Source organism: Salminus brasiliensis, chromosome 4, assembly GCF_030463535.1.
Source record: "Salminus brasiliensis chromosome 4, fSalBra1.hap2, whole genome shotgun sequence".
NCBI lineage: Eukaryota > Metazoa > Chordata > Actinopteri > Characiformes > Bryconidae > Salminus > Salminus brasiliensis.
This window is the reverse complement of record NC_132881.1, coordinates 32932616-32955291: the sequence shown is the minus strand read 5'-3', so window position 1 is coordinate 32955291 and position 22676 is coordinate 32932616. Positions and strand designations below refer to the sequence as shown.

The 22676-nt window shown below is 41.8% G+C and overlaps 1 protein-coding gene across 8 annotated transcripts in view; it reads left to right on the top strand.

Annotated features, from left to right (window-relative positions):
* The window catches only part of tacc2 (transforming, acidic coiled-coil containing protein 2), a 74677-nt gene that overhangs the window by 41565 nt on the left and 10436 nt on the right, over window positions 1-22676 (top strand). For 5 of the 8 annotated variants that reach the window (XM_072678090.1, XM_072678091.1, XM_072678084.1 and 2 more), the window contains 8 exons: window positions 11273-11400; window positions 12933-14412; window positions 17102-17162; window positions 17280-17538; window positions 18557-18600; window positions 19355-19464; window positions 19721-19883; window positions 20380-20514. In XM_072678090.1, coding sequence (XP_072534191.1) covers window positions 11273-11400; window positions 12933-14412; window positions 17102-17162; window positions 17280-17538; window positions 18557-18600; window positions 19355-19464; window positions 19721-19883; window positions 20380-20514 — 2380 coding nt within the window. The remainder of the gene's footprint in view (window positions 1-11272; window positions 11401-12932; window positions 14413-17101; window positions 17163-17279; window positions 17539-18556; window positions 18601-19354; window positions 19465-19720; window positions 19884-20379; window positions 20515-22676) is intronic. The other 3 variants (XM_072678087.1, XM_072678088.1, XM_072678086.1) reach the window with 2 other exon arrangements.

Sequence of the window (22676 nt, the reverse complement as noted above, 5' to 3'; positions counted from 1 at the left end):
GTTTGTTGTTCCACTGTTGGTAGGTACTCACCACTGCTCACCTAGAGCATCCTGCAAGTCTTTTTTTGGAGACAATCCAGAAATCTGGTCATAACGATTTGCTGCTTGTCCAAGTCGCTTGAGTCCTTCTACAAGCCCATTTCTCCCACATCGAACGCATAGACTGTGAGACTTTCCGCTTATCGTTTAACATATACACCAGACCCTAACACCCGCCGTTGTTGCGAGACTATCATTATTTACAACAGGTCGGTGAGTGATTACAATTTGAAGACTTATCGTTGTACATGGAACTGTGTATTTATTTCTTGGCGATTTGTGTCATTGGTTATCTATACAGTAGGCTGTTAGTTCAGGTTTAAATGAGAATGTTATTTAAATGTAGGTTTATTTCCTCATGTTTAAGCACAATAAACCAGCAAAGCCATCCAGAGCAACAGCAAGTGAAGACTCTCCCGCAATGAAATGAAATAGGTAGAGCTGAGCTTGTGTGAAAAGTTCTTTGTCCTATTTTTTTTCAGTGGAACAATAGATTTATAATCCTCATGTTTCAGACCCCCCCATGCTTGTCCCAATTTCCCACAACCACCACTACTTCACACTGTAAATCAATATGGATAGGACCTGTGAGAGCTGCTGTGCCTGCCCTGTAGGCAGATATACAGTGTCCTTCTTTACCTCATCTTATACTTTCTGTTTACCTTTTTTCTCCCACTCTTTACTTAGTGCCGTGTGATTTCTAGGCCCTAGGTCTTTAAAATATCCATTTGGTGTGAGTGCAAGTTAATTAGATCTGTGATGCAGCCTGTCTCCTCTGGTTCCTCTGGGACTGACAACATTAATTTGGTGATGGCTGTTAGCCGAACAGCATGGTAACTCCCGTTCTCCGTCCTGATGCGAGGTTTGCCTTTTATGTGTCGTCCTGGACGAGAAGAAGAATTTAGAAGCTTTGAAAGGGTGGAAAGTCAGTTTGCAGTGTTGTGCCTGTTCTCTGTACTGGTAATTCATTGTTACTAATGGATATCCAGTCTGGAAGTGGTGCAGCCTTTAGGATTTATTGATTTTGGCAATTACGCATTGCTTATGTTGTCAAGTAATTTAGTTTTAGAACGAACTAAAGTGGTGTTAGTGTTTTGGTACTCAGACCAAGACAATGAGAATGTGAAAGGGTCAGACTTCATGAATGAACTAAAGCACATACACAGACATACACAGAGAGAGGGATTTTTCTCAGGGTCTATTGTTAAGCTCCTTTTGCTTTGGGCTGCCTGTGCATCCCGGTGCCTGCTGGACGTTTCCATTCTGTGAAAACACCAGCGTGGTCTCTGAGCAACTCACACGGGCATGAAAAAAGAGTGTGAAAACCAGAGCGATGTGTTAAATGCTGGATATCAGGTGTAATTACATGCCTTGGTTCAAGTGAGTGAGGGAGAAAGAAATAGATAGCGAGCAAGGTGGGGGATGTGTCACAGCTTGATGTCGGGGGGGCTCTATTGTTTGTGTTCTATGAGCATATAGGGTATCCAAGCTCAGGCAGACAGAGAAAAGCTGCTTGTCTGTGTATATACAACCAGTCTTGGGGAAGAGGGAGGGGAAAAAGAAAGAGAGAGAGGGAGAGAGTGAGGAAGTAAGGAAAATGAGATAACCTGCTATTGCTTGGGTGAATGGCGCGACTATTCAGAAAGAGGCGGTCCTAGCAGCATCATCATCCTCCCGCCTCCTCCTTTTCCCTCTCAGTACTCTCTTTGCTTTTTTAATGCCTCCACACAACGTCCCATGTCCCTGATCTTGAAGGTTCTGCTGTTGTCACGGATACGGGAGACCCTCAGCCTCCTCCCTCTGGCCATGTACAGGCAGAGTGTGTGATCGAGTCAAGGAGAGAAAGAGAGAGAGCGTGAGGGAGAGGGAGCCCTAGAGCGCAGAAGAGCGTCACATTAATAGAAGAGCGGCAGATGCCGAGGAGCTATCGAGGGCGACCTGGCAGTCCCTGATGCCATCCCACCCTGCTTCGCTTCATAGTAGAAGTGCTACCAGTCTCGATCCCCAGCTTCCGCTCCACCTGCCCCGACAGCCGTTGTCTGGAGGAGAGGGGAGGTGGAGGAGCAGGAGGAGGAGGAGGAGGAGGGAGGAAGGGAGCCAGTGGAGGTAAATACGGCGGAGAATGGGCGCAGTGGAGTCGGCCGAGCAAGGACAGGTCCCCTGTCTGACTCAGGAGCGTCCCGAGAGCATGTGAGTGATAAGAGAAGGGGGAGGGTCCTGATGATCTCATTGTTTGTTGCCATTGTTACCGTTGCTGTAGGAATCCGGGCAGCTAACCTGTTCCGTTTGTCCCACACATGCTCACTTGTGTGCATGTAAGTATTCAATGAGCTGTGCAACCTAAACGAAGCTAGGAGAGTATGTGCTGTATGTGTTTTGTCTTGGGGTCAAAAGAATATAACAGACATTTTTTTATATGTGACACATATGAGAGCAGTGAGAATTTACTAAATTTTTCACAGATTCTTGGTACAGACACTAGCAGCAATGAGGGTGATGCTTTGTTATTGTTTACCTTTTGCGATGGATTATTATGAGCTGGCCGGCATGACATTGTATTTGTGGAAGTATGTAGATGCAGTGTGTCAGTGTTTACGTTCATGTAGCTGATATGTAGCTATTGAATGAATGGAGTGTGTGGGCAAGTCTGTGGTCTTATTCCGAAATCTGAATGGAGGAGGACATGTCTGTTTTGAAAAGAGGGAGTGAGACCTGAGTGTGTTTTTGTGGGGGATGGAGGGCAGCGCTGCAGCACTGGTAGGGAGAGCGAAAGAGCGAGAGAGGTGGGGAGCACTGCTAGAGCTGGTGACAGTGCTGAAATAGAACACTGAAGAGCGGGGGAGGAAGAGGGGGATGGGGAAGAGGGAGGTTATTTATGTCTCATATAGGATGGGGAGACATATCGAGAATTAGTGTGTGTGTGTGTGTGTGTGTGTGTGTGCGTGTGTGTGTGAGAGAGAGAGAGAGAGAGTGGTGTGTTTTTATGTCCAAAAGAATATGAATAGCTGAAGAACAGCTTCATATACAATCCAGAAATTGTACACAATGGAGAAGGATAGCCATCTACCTTTCATCCTCGTCGACACACCATGATTCGATTTGATTCATGATTCACGTTGTTCACAATTTGATATTCTCACAATATTGTCTTTTCTGAAGGGAGTTGCTGAAGTGGGTTGTTGATGGGGCTGGTTGATTACATGCTTGTATGTTCAGACAACCATTGATATTTAACTGTGTTATACCACTTAAACATACTTAATGAAAGTACGCCAATATAAAAGCAAATGCTCTGCAAATGCATGATCCTGCTGTACAAACCCAGTGTGCCTGGTTACGATCCCGTGACAGTTAAAACACTCAGTACTCAGGGGGGCGATAGAGGACGAATTTAAATCAAAACTGGCCTTAATGAAAGTTGGACTGGAAAAATGCACTCTGGCGGTATAAGAACACTTGCTTGTCACTGTAGCGCCCCTTGTGGAAGCTCTCAGAATGCAAGTTGTGCTTGTGTTGCGTTATGTTATTAAATACGCTGTGGTGCATTTTTCACCGCAACTTGTGCAAAACTCATTCTGTGTAGCTTGAAGTGTCTGCTTTCACATCCTTGTGGGACATATGTTTCAGGGCTTAGACATAATTAATAGAAGGCCCAATTTCCATAAACTCACAAAAGTCTTAACTTTAATGAACATCAATATAAAGTGGTCATTTTGGATCATTTCTGTTGGTCCAATCTTCAGAAAAAGCTCACACAGTGTCAGGGGCAGCTTTGTTTTTTTTTTACCAACAAATTAGAATAAGATTTTTGGAGGGTATAAGACATTAATAATCTAGAATTATTGATCATTTTAAGAGCTACTGTAACCATATCCAGTACTTGCTCATCTGTCTGTTACATAATGTCCCCTCAATGGCTTAAGTTGATAGCTCGAGATGACCTACGTGGAGAATGATGGAGAAGTTAAAGGTCTTCATGGACTCTCAAGTGCCACTTTAGATGAGAGTAAAGCTCCCTGTTTTCCACCAGGGAATACTGTTCATTCAGACATGACTAACAACACTTTCCGCCTGCCTGGCTACCCGCTTACGCAACCACGCCAAGTGCTCTTATGTAACGTTGGCACACCTGGGTAATACGTGTCGGAGTTTTGCACTTCAAAGCATGGCTCTTGAAAACTTTGGCCCCTGTTGGATTGTTTTGAAGTGCAGGTGCTCATAGCGGAGCTGTGCTAGGTGAACTTTTGAAGGCAAGGTTAGTTTTATGCTTTTCTGAACGACAGCTGTGATCTTCAAAACTATGTTAATATTGTGGAGCAAATACCAAAAAGGGTCTTTTCAAACAGTATCAAAGTAAACCTCATAGCATGTTTGTCAGGTCCTGGATATCTGATGTTTGGTACAGGAATGCACAGGAACACTCATTTCATTATGAATCTGTGTTTTGTAAGACACTGACTTGTAGAAACATGCTTATGTTGTCCTAATGGTGAGGCTGATTCCATAGCCATGGGCCTGCAATCATCTGGAAATTAAGGCTACTGATTTCTGTTTTTGCATCAATACTTTACTCTAAGAACTTGTCATCTCCAACCTTCAGTCTTAAAACAACGGTCAGTGTGGGATTACTTTGTTTTGTAAAAGAGTGTGTCTGTAAACCAGTGCTTTGTTTACACTGTGATTTCTAGGAGGCCATGAGTCTTTTTTATAGTAAGAAACTTGTCTTTGGTGGCTCTCTGTGGAGCTTGGCTGAACTTGTGATTGTTGGTGGATTCAAGTATTGAAAGAAATCTTGGTTTCTCCCATTCATTGAAATAATAAGAAACAGGTCCTTCTAGAGTCGTATAGATACCCATTCATTTGTCATTGTTGCTCTGTACCTTAGTCTCCATGCTTCATACATTTCATACATAGTAGCTGAATTCAGTAATTGGAAGGGCTTTCTGGATCCTTTTAGACACATTCAGTAGATAAATATATGAATAACGCTACCGGTGAGTCCTTTCTGCTCGTCAGCCTGAAACCTCTGAGTTGAAGGGCCGCAGAAGTTTTGGTGCAAGGCAGCTGGAACACATAAAATATTGAAAGAGAAGCTGAATTATTTGAGTGTGAGGCAAGCTGATGCATTACTGCGTTATGGAGTCCCTCAGGAAGAAAATGGAAAATAACCATCTCAAGAACTTTGCTATATGCACTTATAATTATGCCTTGCTTTTCCTTACCATTTCCTCTCTGCTCATGGCTTGGCACTAATCAAATCCCCTCAGTTTCCACGCCTCATCTAAACATGCCTTTGTTAATACGGAATATGGTGAATATGGAGAGCACTAAGCCGAAATACAGACAAAAAGGCTGATATACAGATTCAGGTTCTTTATTTGACATATTTCTGTCATAATAACAGTTAAACTGTTGTAACTCATTTTCTTGTGATGAGTTTCTTGGTAAGTTTCTCTGCAACAGACCTGCAGAAGCACAGTGTTTCTCAGAAAAGGCACATATGGAAGGAAAATAACACTGTCAGACATCAGGTGGGAGGTGTAGGGTGACTAACAGATGAACTGTCATTCCTGAAGAGAAGAAGGAGGCAGAAGCAGTAATGGATTACTGCTGATTTTTGGAGACGTTGATAATCTTTCATTGTGTTTAGGACTGTGAATCCTGTCTGAAAATGCGTTAACGGAAAGCAGAGCTATAGCTTGGCACTGGGAGCTGAAGCTAATCCAGTGATCTGCAAATCACACATCTGCTGGAAAAGCACCATCCTAATTGTTTCGTCCTTTCGTCTCCTTTGTCTCCCCCTCTTGGCCCTTTCACTCTTATACACCGATTGCAGTCTCCCGTATTGCTGCATTATAGCATGTGGAAAGTTAAAATTCCTTTCTGTTGAAGATCAGTGCACAATTACTGTTAATTTACTTAATTTAACATGTTGAAGACAAACTGTGGTGTAACGTGTGTGTTAACCTAATTAATCACTGTTCTAAGTTGGCCCTTACCTTTTTCCGTAGGTCGCTCTCTTTACAGAGCCTAGTGAGGTATTAGCGTTTTTACTTGCTACTGTTGATCTCCGAGGGTAGATTACATTTTATTTATGCTGAAATATGGATTAAATCTCATAACTAACTCTCATTATCTTTCCCCTCCCTCAACCCCCTTTGTCTCTTTCACTTACACACATAGTTGCTCCTCTCTTAACTCGCTTAATTCAGCCCAATGACTGATCATCCATTTATCTCTTAAAAAGTTGTTGAAGCATTTTCTTTATTAAAGCTTCTGTGTCTGAGCTACGTCGTATTTAAGGATAAAGTTCTCAAAAGATATGATATTCCTCAGTTTTTTCTGAGTTATTAGACATTTATTTGTTCTCCTGCCAAAAAAATCAAGGATGTGCTAGCTAGCATAATTAATCACAGAATATTGTGATTCATGTGATTAAACTTTCTGATAGATTGACACCACTAATCTATGCATGTATCTTGATATAACCTTCTACATTTATCCTTCCTGTGAAGCTTTGAAGTGTTCTCTCTCTCTCTCTCTCTCTCTCTATATATATATATATATATATATATGCCACAGTTTTTCCTTTAACATGTTAACATAAGCAAATAAATGACCTGTGCATTAGAAATGTGTAGAAGTGTGTTCTCTGTCTTCTGTGTTCTCTGAGTCTTATTTTCGTTGCTGTCCTGCTAAATTCTTGAAGATCAAACTTTTTCCTGTTTTTCACTTTTTGCCATAACTTGAAACTGGCTGTTGTTCTTTAATGTGTCACATTTTCATAATGTCTAGAAGAAAAGAAAGTGGATTGGCTGCGCAGAGACCTGGGGTTGTGGGTTTAATCCTTGCTCTGTCTCTGTCTGTGAGTAGCCTGGTGTGTTGCTGCGCAGGTTCCCTCCAGTTACTCCGGTTATCTCCCATGTCCCAAAAACGCATGGTGGGTGAACATAAAGCTAAATTGCCTCTTGATGAACTGATGATGAACTAAATAGGCAGAATTATAATCAGCCATATAAATGACTTGTTCATAGCTAGCTATTATTTAATGCATCATAATATTTCTGATTTTTTAAGAAAAAAAAGTCATCAGCTGTTGCCTGTGGAGTGGTCATACTTGTGATGTAGAGGTTGAACTAGAGGACAGGTATGGGCCACTTCCCCTGCTCTCCCAGGAGAATAGGTGTTGCTCTGTCTCTAGTCTGGGTAGGCTTTGTTTAACCAGCACACACAGTATGGTCTGTCGCCTGGCTGGGATGGAGCTCCAGCTCTGTGGTGGGCACTCGGTCTGTGCCTGTTTGTGTGGCTGCCAGAGAGGCTGGCTGTTTCTAGGCAGACGACGCCGGCTCTTCTGGCTCACTTTCTCTTTCTGTTTTTCTCTCTCTCTTTTTCTCTGTCTCTTCCCTTTTACCCGGGATACACCTGCTCTTCATCCATATGCAAAGGTTATCAAAGGTGCAGGAATGCTACAGTGAGCATAAATGCAATGGATATTGAAGCCTCAGTTCTACAGTCAAAATGAAGCAATTTAGGGTTGTGAAAAGATAATACTTGCTTCTAGTTATCACAGAAATGAGCTACTCTGCTATTTCTATTCTGTAGCTAATCTGCTCTGCCCCTTTTTTTTCATTCTGCGAAAATGTGAAATGCAGTGCAGGGGAAAGGCCATTTTTAAAGCACTCGAGGGGAGCATAAGCTCGGTAATATCGAGCTACAGCTCATATCTTAAGCAGATATTTGAGGAATAAATCAACACTTTATGTCCACTCTTGTCTTTTTGTGTCTTGGAGTGTATGGGTTCGAGTTGAAAAATGGCTAAAATATGGCAAGTGGATTGATATAGTTGCATGACTGTGTTTGAGAGAGCGAAAACAGTGGGTTCAGCCAAGATTTTGTGCAAGCTGTTAGTGTGTGCCCAAAAGAGCATATGGCTTGAAGCATGGTCGCCATGGCAACAGTCTGTTTTGTAGGAATATGGAGAAATGTCCACACAGGCAGGAGTCGCGTGATCGTTACTATTCACTCCTTTACTGTTGTCAGACACCAACAGACCAATACAGCAGAGCTATGAAATGCAATCGGATCAAATAATGCATCTGATTAAGGGTCCTTATCCTTATACTGTTACTGTGGCTGCAGTAGATAGTCAATAAAATGAAATGGATTTGATCATGAAAATATTTGAGACCGGTAAAATCATTTGAATTAATGTTTTAGTTGCTTCTGTTTTCAAGATATTTGTTAAGAAGATACAGTTTCCTCAGTTTTTCTGGCTTATGATTGTTTTACAGAAGTTTTACACAGAATTTCCACATAATTTATATTTTAGTACTTTTGATGTTCTGTTTTTAAATCATTCAGATTTTGGATAGTTTTTCACCAAGTTTGTTTGGATTTGTGAGTGCAAGCATGACTGGTAAGACGCTAAACAGAGCAGACGATTACACTGACTATTAACAAATATTCTAGCAGAATTGTATTAACTAACAATATATATATATATATATATATATATATATATATATATATATATATATATATATATATATATATACACACACACGTGTGTGTGTGTGTGTAAAAAAAGAGCCACATATGACATGACATACCATTATAGTACATACAAATAAACATAAATTACATTAAAATGAAAGTCAGTAAGCTTTTTAATATGTCGGTTAGAAGAAAGGGTTAATGTATTATATTTAATGAAGGGTTCATGAGATAAACCATATATTTGATGGTAACTGTATGTACTATGTATGTAATCATGGTTCGGAACAAATCTCTGACTTCTCAGATAATTACCATACTGTTTTTTGGATAATATTTGAATAATAAGATTTATATATATCCTTATACATTTTTTTTTGTTCAAGGCACTATTCGATAGAATACTACAAATAGAATAGAATAGAATACTTACTCTCTATATATTGTTATATATACTTAATTATTTAGGTCCAACTGCTGAAGGTTATAGTGATATCAGATCCTGAATGCTGTGGAACGTGTATGTGGTGACCACATACAGTCACCATCATTCTAAAATTCTACTGCAAACATGCTCTGTTCCGCCAACCCATCATAGCATCTTTCAGGTTGTCTTTCCCTAGGGGTGAAGGGTTTGCTCTCTGGTTTTGGCATTGACCTGCCCAGAGGGATAATGCACTGTGACTATTACCCCATTCTGTTTCATCCCATCTCATTCCCTCTGTTCCATCCATTGATTTCTACCTTCAGTGGTCTCGCATCTCACTGTTAGAGACCCACTTTAACCCATGTGTGTTGTAAGTGGACAGGCATGTTGCTACATCCCTAAGGGTTTATTTCACACAGACAAAGCGTATGCACAGCATGTGGTCTGGTGCCATTGAGTGAGTGTGAGAGCCCTTGGCATGAACTGGATCAATAGACGCGCTCTTCTCCTCAGTTAGCCTGTGTAGTTCTGCCTAGGGGGCAGCACTGTGTTCTGGTGAATGCAAACAGTGCATAACAGTTCTATGCTCTGTTTTACCAATATTGTATAGGACTGATTTGAGCATTGTTTGGTCAGTTCTGATACTGAAGTCTTGAATGTATTTCACGATTGCCTTTTTCCATGTTCTGCGTTGGTTGAACACTCACATGCTGCACTTTCCAACCTAATCTCTGTTTATTGCATCTGTATTAAATGTGAAATACGACAATCAGGGCATGTTTCCCTGTGCTTGGAAAATGACAGAAGACTTGCTGTTTTGAAGCGTTCAACAGAATCTTTGGCTGTGTTCTCTGTGCTCTGGCCAAAACGTCAGTAGGTTTATTCAAATTCAGTACAGCAAGAGAGGGTGAGGTAAGGTCATCAAGGAGAATGCAGTACTATAAAGAATATAGTAAATGTCCACAGCAGCTAGAACGCTACAGCAGATGTACTGTAGGACCTTACTGCTCAGCATGAGAGAAAGCAGAAGAGGGGAGGCTGGGAGGATGTCAGACAGAGGGAGAGAGAGAGGGGGGGGAGGCGGTTGGAGAGAAGGAGAGAGAGGGAGGCAGCGAGTCTGCAGGTAGTAATTATTCTGCAACGAGTGAAAAAGCCCACCATCAGCCGGGGAGGAAGCTACTGTAGAAAAAGACAAAGAGGGAGGAGATAGTAAAGAAAAGGTGGTGTGAGACCAGTTGAGGGGGTGTGATAGCAGCTAGAACTGAGGAGCAGGAGAAGAAAGAGAGAGAGGGTGTGCATGGCAGTGATGGCGGTGAGTACGTGGCAGGCTCTGTCTCCACTTCAGTGGGCTCGATGGGGCTGGGACACGCTGCTTGGGGGCTTGGGGACAGGCGACGGGGGGGACCCTGCTATCGGGCTCCTCCAGCGCCTTACATGGAGCTCCAGACATGGCTACATGATCCAGGCTGCCGATGTGCCGGCCAGGCAGAGGTGAGAAGCATCTGTACAGGGTGAGTGGGCACTGATATAAGGGTGGAGCAATGAAGGTTGTTTTTTTTTTTTTTTATTGAGAGTGATCCGTGGTTCAGTCTGATCATATTTTGGACATAGTGACTGCGCGTATGTCAAACTGCCTACATGCCTGTCATACTGTGTATGCACTGTATGCTTTATGGCAATGCTAAATGCACTGGTGACATGGAAAATGTGTTTTGCTCGTTTACGCTGCATATGAAATCCAGCGGCTATTTTAATGCACAGCAGGTGTTCATTGTGTTTTATTGCAGTGTAAAGGTGGTTAAGGATGGAGAGATTGTGAGGAAAAAGGGGAAGGAAGGGGAGGCAAAGGCAGGGCTGAGCTCTAAGCTGAGCTGCAGCGCTGCTCGTCCCCTTGCTGCAGTTTCAGCGTTTTTTTTTCTTCAGCTTTAACCTTATAATTCTCCAGGGACAGACGCATAAAACATGCTGAGACATGCATCATGAATGAATGAATCAGAAAATCAATCCTAATGTCTCTACATGCATATTTATAGCGTGATGGACTTTATAAAAGGCTTATACAAACTGTCTATACTACAGCAGTGCTGGTACATTCATTGTCTTTGTTTGCAGTGTCAGATTTTTATTCATGTACTGTTTCTTATTTCAAATGAGTTTGAAGGTGTGGAAGTGACTGAGTAATGGATTTGATCTCTCACACTGTATCATGGTTGAGTACTATAGTCTTTAACCAGGAAATCTTAATATACACAATATAACCAGACTTCTCCTTGTGTTTCCCTGTCTGTTTTCTCCTGTCTGTCGTTGTTTTAGGAGCTCAGACTCTGACGGTGCATTTGAAACCCCTGAATCCACCACCCCTGTGAAGACAGCAGCCCCTCCATTGCCCCCAATTGAACAGATAGAACCTAGCACACAGCCTCTGCCCTTAACAGACACAGGTCAGCACTGGTCAGCGGAGATACAAATTACAGCTGCCACATGACAGGGAGTTTAAGCAACCAATCATTTACCTAATGCAATTCTATAATAAGCTTAAAGAGGTGAGAGGTTAGAGGTTAGACAAATGACAGGGGCAGGCAACCTCTAAGAGAAAGAAAATGCCAATAGAAGAGTCCGTCCATTAAATTAACCAAAGGATAGTCTATTAAATCCAGCAGAATTACTATTAAGCACTGACCTTTGTCAATTTTTTGGGCAAACCATTTTTCACAGCTAACCATAGAGGCAATACTGGAAAAGGAATGAAAGGTTCCAGAAACCTGGGTTTTAAATTTTTGTAAAAAAAAAAAAAGCAGCAGGTCTCAAGTCTTTGTTTAGTAGACAATTAGGTTGTTCACTAGGACCCTCTAGTGGAGAAAAAGAATAATACACACATTACAAATGTGGAAAGGAGCCACATTTTTAAAAAGAGCTTTAATTCAGAGAGCAGGAAATTAACTGTGTGAAATTATTCCTGAGGCCTAAATAGAAGACATTATTATTCATGACTTATTCATAGAAGACAGTGAGTTTAACATCACCATAATGCCCTATCACAGGTCTGTACAAACAAATACGTAAATGTTTTTTTTTAAATCTCAAATAAGAAATGAGCAAGAAGTAGATTACTGATCTTTACCTTTCTGTGTAAAGCCCTTTAAGATTCTGTAACTAAAGCAAAAAATGCTATATAAATATAAAGATTTGTTTATGTTCAAACTTTTTAATCATTATGCTCAGAATTTGTATTCAGTACAAAGGAGCATTGAGTGCCCTAAACCTTATACTTTAACCCTCTGGAGTCTAAATTTACCCTTAAAGGCACTTGCATATGAGATAAACCCACAAGTTTTATATTAAAATGATCAGAAACAATGATCCCTCTATAATTAGACCCTATGTGACCTAGAACACTGTGTGAAGAGACCCTAAACCTTGAAGTCAGATTCTAGAAATTCTTCATATTTCTTGTAAAAAAAAACATAAACAGTCTTGAGCTTCACGAAAGTAGTGGAATTTATGAATAACATAGTATATAAAAGGTGAGAAACAGAATACGTGTATCTGAGTGTCCATTGGTCAGTTTTACACTAAACCGTAGACCGAAGCCGACATCCACCAATTACAGACGAGGGTAGATGAGAGACACACAGTTCCACAATTTAGACATAATAACTTATTAATAATAATAACTTAAAACATAATAACTTGTCTTCACAGCCTCGTAAGTCCAGACGTAAGTCACGTACGATCTGACAATGAGATCCAGCGCTTTACAGATTCATAAAATATTTGAACCGTATTTCTGCATTATATTATTGCAGAGATATTAATAGAAACGTCAAGAAACCTTGAAACGTTCATAGACTACAGAGGATTAAATTGGACATAGTGTTGAAAATCAGATTAAATTTATTTTATTCTACTTAGAGCATCAAAACTGTATACTGCCTCATTCTTTAAAATAACCAACTTTTATCCTGTTTTCCAGATTCCTGTATTGACTCAGTCTCTACAGTAGATGCTTCTGCCAGTGACGTGCTCGGTTCTCCTTCTCTCCGCTCTCCCAGTCGCTCTCTTTCCATTGTCTTTGATGAGGACAAGCCTATAGCCAGCAGTGGCACCTACAACCTTGACCACATACTCACTGCTGATCCTTCCCCAGCATCAGAACTCTGTTCAGGTCCATCAGGCCTACAGGGTCGTACACCTTTAACTCGTTCACTCAGCCTTCAGTCTGGGGAGTTAGACAGCTATAGTCCTGGAGACAGGTGTGCAGTGGGTGCCTCAGATAAATCTATTCACCCCCGGGCAGAGTCCTTCAGTGTAGGCACAGAGAGTGCCCCAGGTACCCTCCGCAGGGTCAAAAAGCCTCGGCCTGGTTCCCTGAAGAAGAAACCTCTGTCCAGGCAGAACTCCAACCCTGAGAGCGCCACTTCCAGAACCGGCTCCTCCAGTAGCACACCAGAAGTGAAGAAGAGGGGGAAGTCCCTTGCAGAGACCCCTCCTCAGGCACAAGACAAGCAGGATCGTCCTACACCCTCACCCAGCCCCAGCCCCAGCCCTGCAGGCACCCTCAGGAGGAGCAAGATCAAGCCTAGAGTTGAAAGTCCACCACCAGTAGCTGAGGAGAGTAGCTTTGCCCCAGTACCAGCAACTCCAGAGCCCCAGGACAAGACTTCACCTGTTCCAGATAAGGATTCCCCTATTCCCCCCAGCGCCAGCTACAAATGGGACCCAGAAAACTTTGAGAATATTGATCCTTTCTGCACAGGTGGTAGTAAGATTGCCAATTCTCCTGTCCTGGGGAGGAAAACTGACTTTGCTTCTGTCCTAGAACCTCCCAGAAGCCCCCCTGTCCTAGCTGAGGAGCCACTCCCCCCTACTGCTCCTATCGCACCCCCAACAGAGCCATCTCTCAACATCGAAGAGCAGCCAATCACCAAACGACAGCCTATCAGGCTGGAGTTCGATTATTCTGAGGAGAGTGGAGAGACGTCACAGGACGCCCCTCTCCCTCCGAAAAAGCTAGGCAAAAAGCCAGGGGCCAAGATGCCCCTCAGAAAGCCAAAGCTGGGGATTAAGAAGGCCCCCCCAACAAAAACGGAACAGCTAGACAACATGCCCATCACAGTCAATTCAAATGACAATGATGACATCCCCATTCCCAAAGCGTCATACAACTTTGACCCCAGCAAATGGGAAGACCCTAATTTTAATCCCTTCTCATCGAACAAAGGCATCCCCAACTCTCCTAGCCAGTCCAGGGCGAACTACAGCTTCGACCTGGACTCCTTTGATGACTCCATTGACCCCTTTAAATCGTCTAATAAGATGGGGAATTCGCCTCCTAAGGCAGCCTCTTTTGAGGTCTCCAGCAATGACAATGACAATGACAATGACAACGTTGCTGAGTTAGAGGATCACAACCAGAATAAACCAGCCAAGAACAAGAAAAAGCCACTGAAATCGTAAGTCTACTCTCAGAGTGGAGTTGTTGCTCTGTCTAATGTAACCATATAGCGTGTTCTCTTCTCTTTGTGTTAGTGTGCCCTCTAGTGCACTACCTAGAGATTTCTTTTTCCAATATTTGTGTTGCCTCCAAGCCTCCATTTAAGTTTGTGTGTGTGTGGATGACTGTGTGTGCATGCGTCACTGTTTGTCCTGTGTCGGTCTCTCTGTCACTTGTCTCCCTGTTGCTCTCGTGTCACAGGAAGTCCACTGGTTTCTCTTCTCTCTGTTGTCTGTTGTAAGTAGAGAGATGGCAGACTAAATCAGCATCAGTAATGATAACCTACTTCACCATATGCTTCCCAAACATTATTAATTTTCTGTAGTGTAATATCTCATTTGCCTTGATTCTCAGTTTACCTGTTCTCACTTTATCTCTTACTTTACATCAGTCCTAACCTTTTTGTTATTAGTTTATCTCATATCAGGCATTGAGAAGAAAGTAAGAGAGAGAGGTTGTGTTTAAAAGGTAGACATAGTGGACATCTGGCACTTGATCGGGTCAGTGAGCAATTAGAAGTGAACCGCAGACCAACATTAGCTGTATCTGGGTCATGGCTTAGACATGTGCAATACAAACAGCATGTGGTCATGGGTAACCTCATGGGAGAGGACTGATCAACATACACCAATGAATTTTATTAACTCTACATATTTCCAACTTATATTGTCCACTAGATGACACGAGCCTTTGTCTTTGAAAGGCATGTCATCGCTGTCAGACAAAAATCTTGTATCTCCAAAATGGCAACTTAAGATAGAAATGCAAGGTTTTTATGTGACAGCAATACTATTTTGTTGTAGCTGTGGTTGGAGTTGATTTCCCCCCAAAATGCAGTGACATAAAGTAAAAAATAACTAAATAAATAAATAATATTAGAAAAATAATAACACAAGGATAAAATGCAGTCATATCAGAAGCTTATTCCAAACCAGGGGTGGTCATAATATTCTGAAATGGCTGTGCATACTATATAGATAATGGTATACAAAACTGAAGCATCTAAGGAAGCATGCAACATGAAGAAAAAATCAATAGACTATATTCCATCATAGTCACATAACAAACTAACAGTGACCTCCATTGTGTGAAACACTGACCAGTCCAGTTACTAATGCACGTTCTCAAATTTCCACCCCAGTGTTCTACTGTTGTTAACTTGATTTACTGAGACTTAGACATTCTTAGGGGTGTAACAGTACTCAAAATTTAGAAACCCGTGGTTTGGACCTCACAGTTTGAGTAGTTCGGTACAGCGGGAAAACACAGAACCCCTTAAATGCGTTAGGAGATTTTTATTTTATTTTAAACAGACTGTTTTGAAAGCTGCAGTTTGTTCCACCCAGTGCCATACGCATCCACCACCCACAGGTATTTGGTACCTGTAGTGTGTAACATGTTTGATGTTTTTCCAAACACACACCCTACAGCAACACTGAGACACTGTCCTCATCCAATCTGCCATGACATTCGAATTGGAAACAGGCCAGAATGTCTTTGAACTGCTTGATGTTTATTAACCCTCTATTAATATTTTTGCGATAATACAGCCCAGAAATATGGTTCAAACATGGCCTGAATCTGTAGAGTCCGTCCTTTGCCAGGTCATATGTAATTTGCATCCAGAGTTACAAGGCTGTGATGATGGGTCGAGATACTCGTCTTTGTCTCTTGCCTTGTCTAACTGGTGGATTCGTGTGTCCGTCATAAGCCTCTCATCTGCAATTGGTGGATTTTTGCATCCGTCTGTGGTTTTGTGTAAAGTTGTCCAGTGGACACTCAGAAACTGCCTTCTGTGTCCTGCTGTATATATGGTATTTTATTCAGATATGCCACTACTTTTGTGAAGCTAAGACTCCAAGCTGAATCCATTTCAAGCACCAAAACTATTTGTCAACGTGAATAAAGGTATGTTTTCACAAGAAATTGGACTTCAGTTTTTTCAGGTTTAGGGTCAGAGTTTCTCTTCCCACAGTGATTTCATTATATAGCAAGCTGAGATTGTTGTCATTTTGATATAAAACATGTGGGTAATATCTTATATGCAAGTGTCTTTAATGACAAATTTAAGGAGATATGCAAAAATGAAAGAAAAAAAAAATCGCTTTAGACTCCAGAGGGTTACAATCTGTTTCATTTCCAAACAGAACAGATGAAGATAACAGATGAACAGATGAACATAAAGAAAAGAAAACCAAACGTATGTTCATGCACTGTTATCTAGTGATAAATCCACTACAATTCCCACAATACCATGCAATTCCAAACTTTACTTGCTAACGTTGTTTAACTTCAGGTTTTCAGGTGAAACTCTTCAAGTGAAATTTGGTTTGATTACGCTCTTCAGTCTCTGTCAAGCTTTGCCTGCCATGAGCATGACTTACTGTGTACTGTGTATTCTCTGCACGACTGCGTGCACCAAACTGTGACATGCTTACTGTGGTGGTTCAGTATGAATACACGTACTGCTACACCCCTAATGCTTAATATTAATATTAAACAAAATACATTTAAAAGCATGTACAAAAGCAAAGCAGCAGGTATGTATTTCATAAAGGCCATGAAAGAGCAGTTTGAGCAGGTTTATTTACTGGTTATTAAAAATTCTTTTAAACTTCGGCTCTTAATTCATTCTTTTTTTCTTGCAGTAACACGTTTAGAGTGAAGAGGTCACCAAAACGGTCCCCTGTAACTGATCAGTCTGCACAGGTGGGTCGATTTTCTTCACACACTCACACTACTCATTCACATTCACCAACCGTTCTTTGGTCATTCTGAAGGGCATCTGTGTCTTTCCTTCGCCTTCGTCACCTCATATCATGACAGTGTTGTCCTGTGTGTTCTCCACTTTCGCCCCCCATCTCACACACACACAATCACCTACAGGAGCCCCCTGCAGACACGCTGTCCGATCACGCGCAGGACCACGCCACAGACGAAGAGAAACTGGCCTCCTCCACCAACCAGAAGTGGGCAGCCCGGCATGATGTGGAGGCGGAGCTTACGTCTGACGTCCAGGACTTCCCTCAGCCGTCTGACCTCACAGCCTTTGTCAATGAGAGCAACTTACCCGCACAGAACCATGGTGTGTGTGTGTGTATGTATGCATGTGTGTTTACACAGTATTAGTCTGTTTCCCTCAGACTTATACTGTTAGTCAAATATTCTGTCTTTGGGTTCATCTTTGTTAATTGGTTCAAAGATCAATCAAGAAACAATTATTATGGATACTTGTTTTAAAAAATTGTTAGATAATGTAGCTTATTTAAAAATGCAGATAATAGTGGTTTCTAAAACAAAATGCAGATTAATGCAGACTGTCTTGTTATATTCTTATAATATTGCAAAAAATATATAAATATCCATTACATATGTAGACTATTTTAATATAATTTCACTTGCCAAAATATTACTGGAAATGCCAGATTAGAGGTGTGGAACAAGATGCAGGATCTGTTACATCTGCTCTTATTTTTATACAGATTTTATTTCTTACTCGTTATTGTTTCAGGGTGATTATATTTATCTATCATAATTATCTATCGTCATTTCCAACAAGAAACAAAATCAAAAGTGATGTTGGTGCATATGATTAATAATTAACACTTTTTAGCCAGCTACCTTTTAATGGTAGCCACAGGGTGGTAGGTTATATGTACTGTGTTCTGTTATGAAATATACTTAAACTGTCTATTAAAACTGTCCTTTTTGTTGGTATTTCATTTAGTATGAGAGGTATAAGTCTCAGTGCTCTGCTTATTTATTAAAAGTACTCTGAAATAATGTTACCATTCCAGTGATGGCAGTTTCATTATAGCCAATTTTATCATCGACTGGCTTCTAATAGGACCAGCATTAGCCGGGAGCAGTCTCTGTATAGCCCGAACTGGGTCACAAGTACCAGCGTGTGTGTCTGTCCATATTTGTGAGCCTGCGTGTGTGTTTGAGTCTCTGTGCTTGTGCTTGCCTCACAGCTGCTGTACAGTGACACTGTCCTGCTTATGTAGTCGGCTCATTATGGGCCTATTGCTAAGAGCACATTCTGAACAGTACTATAGTCTTGTTTTTTTTTGTCTGAAATATTGTTTCTGATGATGTTACAGACTATGAGATTGAGTACATGGAGAAGATTGGCACCTCTACACCAGTAAGTATCTGTTTCAAACATAGTAGTTTAAGTTGTTTTTTAAGTGTGTAAATATGTGACTTTGTTGGGACGAAGGATGCAGTTTTAGAAGCCTATTTACAACCCTGTTATTTTGCCTCTGGATAAAACACTGATTTTCATTTATGGTGGGCTTGCTCTGATTGGCTGGTTTTCATCATTGCATCGGGTCACAGGAGCCACATAGCATAGTAGCAAAAAATGTTAATGATATATTATATATATTTAAATTATTCTTACTTGTTGCTGCCCTCTTTATGGCATTTTGAGCTTTTAAATTCCCCGTCTGATATGAGCTTAGCTGTAATCTGAGGTAGTCCTGTTTGTTATACAAGAGAGTGAGACACTGAGAGAAGCGATGTTATAAGCCAGTCAGCTACAGATTCAGCCTAGCATGAATACTCACTCGTTCCTCCGGCGTTCGCTTTTTTGGACCTCCCTTTCTCCAGACAGTGGCAGAGGCAAAGTTGCGGTCCCAAGGCCTGGTTCACCTAGCATTTTTCCCCTCTGTGTTGGTTGTGCTAGATTTTCTTTTCAATGAAGAGAAGGCAGTGTTCACAGTGTGTTACTTTCACAGTTCCATGTACCCACTCAACTATTATTATTCAACTATGCCAAGGAAAATACAGGTTTTCCTTTTTAGGGCCAAATAATGCTTTGTTAAGTACTGTGTTATGTACTCCTCTTTAGTTCTTTTTCTGTTGTGAGTAATTCTGTTGTCTCTTGTTGTCTCCAGCCTCTGTCAGTGAAGAAGCCCTCTCTCTATTTAAATCTGGATCCCGTGACTGACAGTTCAAAACAGAGCTCCTGTATGCATGACTCAGGACCAAACTCCCCGTGCACAGGGTAAGAGAATACAGACACACACATGAGCACACATACACAGCTTCAGTAATAAAACCTCTGTGAAGCTTAAGGTTACTGTGGTTCATGGTAAATAAAACCAACAGAAATGTTCCAAAACATTGTTACATTAACTTTCATTAAAATGTAAAATATACAAATTTTATCTCTGCTTTGAATATATATGGTTTTGTTGCTCCAGTCATGATAAACTGCTTCCACATTATTAATGATGATGATGATAATGTTTTTCCTGTAGGAGTTTTGAGGAGATGGAGGCTCAGATGGAGGCTCAGATCTCATCAGAGGGGAAGTCTCCTGTGTTGCCGTCCCACGGAGCCCCTGAGACCCTGACGGAGAAGAGCCGAAAGAGGGAGAACCAGTCCCAGGGCCGTGCTCAGAGCAGCGAGCGAGACGGAGCGGTCAGTATAAATGATGAAAATCAAGCAAAACTACAAAACAGACATTTACATTGCAGACTTTGCATGTCATGAAATATGTTGATAGTGGAGAGAGTGTTGAATTTTTGAACTTACTGTACTTTAGGCTAAGTGAAATGTCAGACTGGCTCTTTTGCTGTTGCCAGCACTGCTTCTCTGATTTGCTCTCAGTTTAAGTGCTGTCTCAAGTTCAGCCTCTAGAGGGAGACAAAGTATAGGCTGTCTGGCTGCCTGTGGCAATGCCGATGCTCCGGGCTTATCATTTATTTCAGCTTGTAGAGTCTGATATTGTTTTGACCAAATCAGAACTGAAAATAATAACCTACCAGAGAAACAAACACAAAAAACAAGAACCCACCTTATTGGTTACAAGAATCCCCATTGGTGAGGTTGTGGCACTGCTTGCTTTGATTTACTGACACCCACACACCTTCCTCCTCCTCCTGCTGTCCCTCTTCCACTCTGGACTCCCTCACAGTCCCCCTCCCAGGGCCCTGCGGACCCCTCTGATCTGTCCCTCTTAGACAGGCTTAGTGAGTCAGCCGCCCCCCTCAGCTACCTGGAGCCTGACCTGGCAGAGACCAACCCTACCGCCTTCGCCCAAAAACTGCAGGTGTGTAGAAAGTGACCTGCCTGCCAAGTCCCTCTACTCTGGTCTTTTCCCTCACTTCTCTGCTGCTAGTGTGTGTGGCTGTGTGGTCTCTTTGTGTGAGTGTGTATTTTCACTCATTTTTATCACTTTATTTCTGTCCGTCCTGGTTTGTGTCACTGTGCCTGGTTTGTGTTCTATATTTTGACTTCTGTTTAGTTCAGAGGAGATTTGCTTTGTGATTTAGTGTCTCTATAACTGCATTTTTTTTCCCCTGTAGTGTAGTGTAGTGTGAAGCCAAGCATGCAGTGTAGATTACAACCACTGAGTTCTGAGAGGATGCTTGAATCTGATACAAATTCAGTGTATCTGCTAAAAACAAAAAGAGAAACTTGTAATAACGGCACATTCTGCTTCTGCGTATTGAGTATTTAAACAAATCAATAATATTTATATCTTTACATGTAAGGAATTAAATTTGTATTAACAAATTTAAGCCAGAACTTCCACAATTTTCTCTCTTTGTTTTGATGTCAAAGAATTATTAAGTATTTTGACTTGTTTTAAAATGTATAAATGTATAAATAGTAAGGATTTGACCTTGATTGTAACATTTAAATTCTCAGACGCGATGTTACAAGTATTTACAACTCATGCTGTTTTTCCTTTTATGGAGGGTTTGTGAAGTTCTGCTCTGATTGGCTGGTTTATGGCACTACCACAGGCTCACAGAAGCCCAAAACCATTGTAATTGTTTCCGAGTCTTACCGGATAGTGGTGCTGTCCTCCCATTGTGTCCTTTCAGCCCGATGTGCTGTTAGCAAGCTGTAGAGAGGTTTGGCTTTCCTGAATCTTAGGCCCATTTTAGCAGTCAGTTGTTTTTTTTGTCATGGAAGTGGACATTGGAGAGAAGAGATGGAAACAGTCACTTCCATGTACCAAACTCTCATTATGCCAAGGAAAATAAAGTTTGACACTCTATGGTACATTTAAAGGATGGTTTACGCAAGGCATAACTATACAGAACTTTGTACAGCAACCAAATTGTCTCCTTAAACGCGCTATCGATTAAAAGTTCACCCCTAACAATGAACAGGTTTCTGAAATAATTAATATTGAATTACGACATGCTTTAGTTATCACTGCTTTTTAACATCGAGGCGAGAGCTAGCCACAGGTTGCAGAGCTAATTTGAACTGGAGTGCTGAAAGAGCCCGTTTGAATACCTGAATGAATTAAACGCTGGAAGGAACTGAATTTGACCACAACCCTGAACCTTACTGTGCTAAGAATGCTTGATTGATTAATTGTGACTGCTCAAGCTGCCTATATGTATACATATGTCTTTGTGTGTTCCTGTGTTTTGTCAAAGTCGGTGAGAGTTAACCCCTCTCTCCCTCCTCATTCCATACCCCCCTACCTTCGCGTTGGTGCCCCTTCCTGGCCCTTCCTTCTCCCTCCTACTCCTCCCCCTCCCTCTCCTCCCCCTGCGACCCAGGAGGAGCTGGTGCTCGCAGCCCTGAGGATTGAGGCTCTGCAGGTAGCCAAAAACATCTCTCAGAGCCCTTCTCTATCCACTGTTTCCCCTCAGGTATTGCACTGAGCCAGTGTGTGTGGATATGTGTGGGTTTGCATACCTACAGCCTGCTCCTACAGAGACCGTGTGTGTTGGGGTGGGTGTGTGTGTGTGTGTGTGTGTGTGTGTGTGTGTGTGTGTGTGTGTGTGCGCGCGCACACACTTGGCCTCTAATGTAGCTGTGTGCAAGTGTTTGTGTGAGTATGCGTGTGTGTGGAAGCATGTGTGATATCCTTCTGACTGCACCCTGGTGTGAGTGGGAGTGCATATACCCATATACTACCTCAACATTGTGGAAGTGGCCCCCAACATCCACATTCACTGACATCAATAACCCAGCCCCCTGCTCCCTTACTGGTGCTGCTGCTCCCAAACCGACACCCTCTTGCGAGAGAGAGGTGTGTCTTCTCTGAGGGCTTTCTGACAATCCTGCATGTTTTGCCTGGTTAGGAGATGCATAGAGATGAAGACCAATGTGACTTGGGATGCTGTGCTGTTATTCAGCTTGTTCTAATTGTTCTCATTATAATTCATTCAGTTCAACCCTACAGTGTCAAAAATCACTTTCAGTCCAAACATGTAATTTTCCTTGATCAATTCCTTGTCACAT